The sequence below is a fragment of the Cnephaeus nilssonii genome, assembly GCF_951640355.1.
Source record: "Cnephaeus nilssonii genome assembly, chromosome: 11".
Lineage (NCBI taxonomy): Eukaryota > Metazoa > Chordata > Mammalia > Chiroptera > Vespertilionidae > Cnephaeus > Cnephaeus nilssonii.
Genome location: NC_137082.1, coordinates 1,515,922 through 1,524,810, shown reverse-complemented (window position 1 = coordinate 1,524,810; position 8,889 = coordinate 1,515,922). Strand labels below are relative to the sequence as shown.

Sequence of the window (8,889 nt, the reverse complement as noted above, 5' to 3'; positions counted from 1 at the left end):
AACCCACATCCACTCCCCCACCAACCCACAACCACTCCCCCACCAACCCACATCCACTCCCCCACCAACCCACATCCACTCCCCCACCAACCCACATCCACTCCCCCACCAACCCACATCCACTCCCCCACCAACCCACATCCACTCCCCCACCAACCCACATCCACTCCCCCACCACCCACATCCACTCCCCCACCAACCCACATCCACACTCCCCCCACCCAACCCCCCAACCATCCCCCCCACCAACCCACATCCACTCCCCCACCAACCCACATCCACTCCCCCCACCAACCCACATCCACTCCCCCACCAACCCACATCCACTCCCCCACCACCCACATCCACTCCCCCACCACCCCACATCCACTCCCCCCACCACCCACATCCACTCCCCCACCAACCCACATCCACTCCCCCACCAACCCACATCCACTCCCCCACCAACCAACATCCACTCCCCCACCAACCACATCCACCCCCCACCAACCCACATCCACTCCCCACCAACCCACATCCACTCCCCCACCAACCCACATCCACTCCCCCACCACCCAACATCCACTCCCCCCACCAACCCACATCCACTCCCCCACCAACCCACATCCACTCCCCCACCAACCCACATCCACTCCCCCACCAACCCACATCCCACTCCCCACCAACCCACATCCACTCCCCCACCAACCCAACATCCACTCCCCCACCAACCCACATCCACTCCCCCACCAACCCAACATCCACTCCCCCACCAACCCACATCCACTCCCCCACCAACCCACATCCACTCCCCCACCAACCCACATCCACTCCCCCACCAACCCACATCCACTCCCCCACCAACCCACATCCACTCCCCCACCAACCCACATCCACTCCCCCACCAACCCACACCCCCCCCCCCCACCACCCACATCCACTCCCCCACCAACCCACATCCACTCCCCCACCAACCCACATCCCACTCCCCCCACCAACCCACATCCACTCCCCCACCAACCCACATCCACTCCCCCACCAACCCACATCCACTCCCCCACCAACCCACATCCACTCCCCCACCAACCCACATCCACTCCCCCACCAACCCACATCCACTCCCCCACCAACCCACATCCACTCCCCCACCAACCCACATCCACTCCCCCACCAACCACATCCACACCCCCACCAACCCACATCCACTCCCCCACCAACCCACATCCACTCCCCCACCAACCCACATCCACTCCCCCACCAACCCACATCCACTCCCCCACCAACCCACATCCACTCCCCCACCAACCCACATCCACTCCCCCACCAACCCACATCCACTCCCCCACCAACCCACATCCACTCCCCCACCAACCCACATCCACTCCCCCACCAACCCACATCCACTCCCCCACCACCCACATCCACTCCCCCACCAACCCACATCCACTCCCCCACCCAACCCACATCCACTCCCCCACCAACCCACATCCACTCCCCCACCAACCCACATCCACTCCCCACCAACCCACATCCACTCCCCCACCAACCCACATCCACTCCCCCACCAACCCACATCCACTCCCCCACCAACCCACATCCACTCCCCACCAACCCACACCACCCCCACCAACCCACATCCACTCCCCCACCAACCCACATCCACTCCCCCACCAACCCACATCCACTCCCCCACCAACCCACATCCACTCCCCCACCAACCCACATCCACTCCCCCCACCAACCCACATCCACTCCCCCACCAACCCACATCCACTCCCCCACCAACCCACATCCACTCCCCCACCAACCCACATCCACTCCCCCACCAACCCACATCCACTCCCCCACCAACCCACATCCACTCCCCCACCAACCAAACATCCACTCCCCCACCAACCAACATCCACTCCCCCACCAACCCACATCCACTCCCCCACCAACCCACATCCACTCCCCACCACCACACCACCCCCACCAACCCACATCCACTCCCCACCAACCCACATCCACTCCCCCACCAACCACATCCACTCCCCCCAACAACCACACCCCCACCAACCCACACACTCCACTCCACACCAACCAAACCACTCCCCCACCAACCCACATCCACTCCCCACCAACCCACATCCACTCCCCCACCAACCCACATCCACTCCCCCACCAACCCACATCCACTCCCCACCAACCAACATCCACTCCCCCACCAACCCACATCCACTCCCCCACCAACCAACATCCACTCCCCCACCAACCAACATCCACTCCCCCACCAACCAACATCCACTCCCCCACCAACCCACATCCACTCCCCCACCAACCAACATCCACTCCCCCACCAACCAACATCCACTCCCCCACCAACCAACATCCACTCCCCCACCAACCAACATCCACTCCCCCACCAACCCACATCCCACTCCCCCACCAACCCACATCCACTCCCCCACCAACCCACATCCACTCCCCCACCAACCCACATCCACTCCCCACCAACCCACATCCACTCCCCCACCAACCCACATCCACTCCCCCACCAACCCACATCCACTCCCCCACCAACCCAACATCCACTCCCCCACCAACCCAACATCCACTCCCCCACCAACCAACATCCACTCCCCCACCAACCAACATCCACTCCCCCACCAACCCACATCCACTCCCCCACCAACCCACATCCACTCCCCCACCAACCCACATCCACTCCCCCACCAACCCACATCCACTCCCCCACCAACCACATCCACTCCCCCACCAACCACATCCACTCCCCCACCAACCCACATCCACTCCCCCACCAACCCACATCCACTCCCCCACCAACCCACATCCACTCCCCCACCAACCCACATCCACTCCCCCACCAACCCACATCCACTCCCCCACCAACCCAACATCCACTCCCCCCACCAACCCAACATCCACTCCCACCATCCAACATCCACTCCCCCACCAACCAACATCCACTCCCCACCAACCCACATCCACTCCCCCACCAACCCACATCACTCCCCACCAACCAACATCCACTCCCCCACCAACCCACATCCACTCCCCCACCAACCCAACATCCACTCCCCCACCATCCAACATCCACTCCCCCACCAACCAACATCCACTCCCCCACCAACCAACATCCACTCCCCCACCAACCAACATCCTTGAGGGCGCCGGGTAATGCTGTGATTCCAGATGTTCAGCAGCTGTCGTGGCCATTTCCGCCCCTTCTCTGACCCCACATCCGCCAGGAAGCGTCCCCTCCTGTCCTCAGGCTCTGCGCCAGCCCCCAGCTCCCCATTTCCTGAGCAGAGGCGTTTGTGCAGGCTCAGCTCCCGTCCCAAGCCCTGGGCCCTGCTCCTGGAGCCCGGGCGCTGTGGTCAGACCCCCTCTGCCAGGGGCTCTGACCCTGCCCCAGCCCCTCCAGCCTCTAGGACTGGTTTTCTCTCTCTCCATTCCTTCTCCAAGGTCGGCTTTGCAGCCTGCAGCATAAATTGGGGCCTCCAGAGAGCTGGCCTGGAGGGAGGGTGGGGCAGGCCAGAGGTCATGGAGACCAGCAGGCTCTGTGGGGGTGGGTGCATACTTAGGTGTCTGCCTGCGGACACTGGGGGTGGGGGGTGGAGGGTTGCCTGAGAACTGACAATGGGGGACATAGCCTCACCTTCCCGGAGCAGATGGGGGCACAAGAGGTCACTGCAGCTGGTCCAGTCTGGAGGCTCTTCTGGAGGGGACCGCGGGAGGAGGGCTCCGTTCCTGTCACATGCTTCCTGTCCAACAGCTGGTGGTTCTGGGCACTCAGGCTCCCATGGTATGGGTTGGGGGTGGGGCTGGGGGGCCGGTCAGGGGTCAGGCCAGACACAGGGCAAGGGTTCCAGGGGGCCAGCGCTCCAGCCTGCTGACTTCTGCCCCTCAGAATCCAACCCCCCACCTCCCCCACCTCCCCACCTCCCCCACCCTGCTCTTCCAGGGAACCAGGGGCAGATGGGCTTGACTGAGAAAGCCAGCAGGGAGACTGCCCCAGGAGGACAAGACTTCTGGGGGATCAAAACAAAATGTGGTACATCCCACACACTGTGGGCGATGCTCCAGGATCCCCCGCTTCTGGTTGGTTGGGCTGAGGATGCAGTGAGCCCCTCTGCTCTGTTGGGGTTACTCCTCTGGTCTCACAAAACGAGCCTCTGGGGCGGCACTGGGCCTCCCCTGGCACCCGAGTTTATGAAAGAGGTTCCTGGGAGAGTAAATGCCCCTGCCCTCTCCCGAGGATTACACTCCCCCTGACCACAGGGCCAGGGGGTATTTAATGGAGGACCGCCCAGCACCAGGCACCTCCGCCCATCCTTTGACCCAGCTGTGGTGCCCTGGGGGCTCCCTCTTGGGGCCGTCCCCCCACTGCCCCTCAAGACCCAGTGAAGCGGTGAGGTGGTTGCAGGGCAGAGGAACAGGAAAGGGCCCTTGCCCAGGTGCACCCGTGGGCCCGAGACACTATGTGGGGCCTCAGGCGCTGACCAATGAGCAAAGCAGCCCAATCTGGAAGCAGAGCTGGGAATCTGGGCCTCAGCCAGCTGGGGGCGGGTGCAGGGGGCAGAGTTGCCAGATTGAGCAAAAATCAACCAAAAAACAGGATATCCAGTGTGTCCCATGCGATATTTAGGACATACTTACACTCAAAAAGTATGTGTTCTTTACCTGAAATTCAGATTTAACTGGGTATTCTGTATTTTATCTGGAAACCCTAGGACGAGCCGCATGTGGCTCTCGAGCCGCAGTTTGCCGACCACTGCCCTAGGGGATAGTCAACCCTCCCATCCCAGCTGCTTTGCCCATTGACCCATCCTGCCCCCCAACCCCTAAGGGCAGCAAATGTCCTCAACTCTGCTTCCCAAACGCGGTGGGGGCCGACTGGGTTGCTGTGCCTCCGACCCAGGCGCACAGGGAAACAGGGCTACTGGTCCTGGAAGCCTCTCCCGGAAGGCTCGGGGCTCTGAGGCAGGCCAGGCTCTTGGGCTGCAGGAGGCTGGCTGGCTTTGCCAAATTCCTGTTTCAGGTCCAGGCAACTGTTGAATGAGGCCCCTGTCTGGCTCTTCCCTGGCTCCCCTGTGGCCTCTACCCTGCCACCTTTACCCTCTGGTGGACTGGCCCCTCTGGTGGAGAAAAAGGGGAACCCACTGAAGCCTTCTAGAAAAGAGGAAGATACATCTTGTGGGGGCGGTTTCAGGTGGAGGAGGGCTCGGCCAGGGGCTGAAAATGAGGAACACTGGCCAGGAAGGGCCCACCTGGAAAAGGTCACTGCCTGTGCTGGCGCCACTGGAAAGAGGATCCGGAACAGGTGGGGGTTTCCACCTGCATTCGCCCCTTTCCTGAGAGAGAAGGTGTGGAGGGGTGGGGGCCGCACCCCTGAGCACGGGCTGCCTTCCTGCTCCAGAGGGCCCCCCAGCCGCAGCGTCCGGTTTCCCGGGCTGGTCAGTGCACAGGGAGGGCTGGGGGCATCTAGCACAGGTCTGGGCAGGGAACCTCGACACCCCCCCTTACCCCTCCCCACCCCTCCACCCCCACTCCCACCCCGCTTCTCCAGACTTTGTCTTTGCAAATGCTCAGACAGCCTGACCCCAGAGCTGCTGGGCTGCCCCAGCGCCCTTTACCTCCAGTGGGGGGTTTCCTGGCTCTGTTTAAAGGTGGGAGGGGTGTTGCTCAAAGTGGTGGGAGGTGGGTGAAGCAGGGATAGGGGAGATAGTCAAGGAGGGGATGGGGAGGGTGCTTGTGTCCCAAGGGCGGGGCGGCACTTGAGGGCCTGGGAACCCTTTGTGAGCCCACCACAGGGTGTAGCCCCTCCCCCCAGCAACCGTGACTCACAAAGCAGGCCGGAGGAGGCGCCACCCAGGACAGCTCCGAGCGGTGCTAGCAGCCCCTGCAGTGCCCGCTGGGCCGGGCCAGGGTCTCTCAGCACGACCCCCGCCCCGGAAACTGCGCATTAGGGTTCCCGCAGAGCTGCCTGGACGCCCATGTGTGTCGTCTGCTTCGTGAAGGCGCTGGTGCACGTGTTCAAGATCTACCTGACTGCCAACTACACCTACAACTTCCGCAGCTGGCCTGTGGACTTCCGCTGGGATGACGTGGGCGCCCGCGCGGGGGGCAGCAGTCACTGCGCGCTGACGTGCACGGCGGCTGCGGCCGGCGTGTGGCTGCTCCAGGATGCCGCGCTGGGCGGGGGCGCGCCGGGGAGGCCGCTGCACGGGTCGCGCAGCCAGCTGCAGTGCCTCCTGCAGCAGATCCGAGAGCTGCCCGGCCAGCTGGCCAGCTACGCGCTGGCCCACTCGCTGGGCCGCTGGCTCGTGTACCCGGGCTCCATGTTCCTGATGACCCGAGCGCTGCTGCCACTGCTGCAGCAGGGCCAAGAACGCCTGGTGGAGCGCTACCACGGCCGGCGCGCCAAGCTGGTGGCCCGAGATGGCAACGAGATCGACACCATGTTCATGGATCGCCGCCAACAGCCGGGCAGCCAGGGCCGCGGCCTGCGCCTGGTCATCTGCTGTGAAGGCAACGCCGGCTTCTATGAGATGGGCTGCCTGTCGGCGCCGCTGGAGGCTGGCTACTCGGTGCTGGGCTGGAACCACCCGGGCTTCGGGGGCAGCACCGGTGAGCCGTTCCCTCGGCACGATGCCAACGCTATGGACGTGGTGATCAAGTACGCACTGCACCGTCTGCGCTTCCCGCCGGCGCACGTGGTGATCTATGGCTGGTCCATTGGCGGCTTCACAGCCACCTGGGCCACCATGACCTACCCGGAGCTGGGGGCTCTGGTGCTTGATGCCACCTTCGACGACCTCGTGCCTCTGGCCCTGAAGGTCATGCCCCAGAGCTGGAAGGGACTGGTGGTGCGCACCGTGCGTGAACACTTCAACCTCAATGTCGCGGAGCAGCTGTGCAGCTACCCCGGGCCGGTGTTGCTGCTCCGGCGAACTCTGGACGACGTGGTCAGCACCTCGGGCCCCCTGCGCCCCCTGCCGTCCGGCGACGTGGAGGGCAACCGCGGTAACGAGCTGCTCCTGCGCCTGCTGCAGCACCGCTACCCGGCTGTGATGGCGCGTGAGGGCCACGCCATCGTGACCCGCTGGCTGCGCGCGGGCAGCCTGGCACAGGAAGCTGCTTTCTATGCGCGTTACCACGTGGATGACGACTGGTGCCTGGCACTGCTACGCTCCTATCGCGCTCACTGGGAGGACAAGCAGGAGGACGAGGAGTTCTGGGGACCGCAAGGGCTCGCCTTCCCGTGGCTGGTGGGCCAGGACCTGAGCTCGCGTAGGCGCCGGCAACTCGCGCTGTTCCTGGCGCGCAAACACCTCAAGAACGTGGAAGCGACTCATTGCAGCCCGCTAGAACCCGAGGACTTCCAGTTGCCCTGGAGACTGTAGCCTGAGCCCCGGGCAACTAGCGTTGGCGCTTTTGCTCATCTTCAGGGCCCCAGAGCCATTCCCCTCCCCACACCCCAACCAGTAAAGCTGGCCTGCCCCGGGGACCCCAACTGGTTTCTGGGAGAGGGTAAGGCCTTCCCAGCTCCCTTTCTCTTCCTCCCCCAAACACTTGTGGATGTCTCAGTCTGCTCCCAGTTCCTAAAGGGAATGCAAAGATTAACCTGACCCAATTAATAGCAATGCTGTGTGATGGGCGCCTTGAACACCTCAAAACGATGGTGGGAACACGGGCTGTGGGCCTTCGGAGGTGCTGCGGACAGGTGACTCAGGGAAGAGGAGGTTGAAGGGTCTGTACAAGTTGCCCCTAGCTGTGAAAGGGCACCTAAAAGCAGGTCTTAGCAGCTGGACCTTTCCTGGACTGCGACGCTGCTCCATAGGGTCCTCTCCCTACCTCCACTCCTGGCTTCTACAGGAGGGGTTCAATGCGACCACAGACTCAAAGTAACAGGTGCACACCATGTGGCATGTAGCATGTAGCTGCTGGCCAAGGTAGTTGTGGGCCCGCTGCCTACAGGCCCACCGGCCCATGCTCCACCCCTCCTGTCGGGTCTCAGTCTCTAGGTGCTCTCCTCCCCCTCCTCCTCTTCCCGCCCCGAGGCCCCACTCGGCTCCTGGGCACCGACCACACCTGCACCAAATACTTACTGCTGAGCATCTCCTGAGCCAGGCCTGGGCTGGGCCTTGTTCCTAGTTCAGGGATGTAATAGATAACGAGAAGCCCTCTGCTCACCACTATCTGTGATGCAGTCACTTCCTTACTGTCTGCCCTGAACTGTATGAAGCAGGGACTACTTGCTGTCCTCAGTCTCTGGGACAGGCTGGTCAGGGTGGGTTGAGCAAGAAACTGGAAAAACTGAAAAAGTCAAGTGGGGCAAACATATAGTTGACAGCACCAGAGCTGGACACGGCCATGATGCACCCTGGCAGGTACAAGCAGAGATGGGGACATAAGGTGACCTAAAGTGCCAGGAAGATGCCTGTGGGAGGTGTTTTGAGCTGGGTCAGGAAGAGGAGTTAGGTGAAGGAAGTGGCTTCCATACCTGGAGATCAGAGTGGCCTGGCTGGAATCAGGGAATACAGTCCCTGAAGAGTCAGATCCTAAAAGGTTTGAATACCATTTAAGGATTTTGCTTCCAGGGGCAATTAGGAAAGGAAGAAGGGAAGTTGTGGGACTTGTCTTTGGGGGACTGGTTGCCTAACGGTTGCACACCTCTCATTTGATAAGTTAGGCAAGTTAGACTTTTGTTCCAGAATCGGCTGGAAGCCCCTCAACTAACTGAATGACCTGGGCAAGTGGGAGGACTCCACCTGGTTCACCGTGTGGATGTGACAAGCTGAAGTCACGGGCGCACGGGGCGGCGGAGGGCGTGGCCAGCCCTGTCAGCTGCGCGTGCACGACGCCCGGTGAAGGCCGCAGCGTTTGCAGGGCAAGAGGACATAT

The 8,889-nt window shown here is 62.4% G+C and overlaps 1 protein-coding gene across 1 annotated transcript; it reads left to right on the top strand.

Annotated features, from left to right (window-relative positions):
• The first annotated feature begins 5,633 nt into the window (after positions 1-5,633).
• On the top strand, positions 5,634-8,013 carry ABHD16B (abhydrolase domain containing 16B). The gene has a single exon (XM_079784279.1). The coding sequence runs from the start codon at positions 5,979-5,981 to the stop codon at positions 7,386-7,388; it is 1,410 nt and encodes a 469-aa protein (XP_079640405.1). The 5' UTR covers positions 5,634-5,978; the 3' UTR covers positions 7,389-8,013.
• The last annotated feature ends 876 nt before the right edge of the window (positions 8,014-8,889 follow it).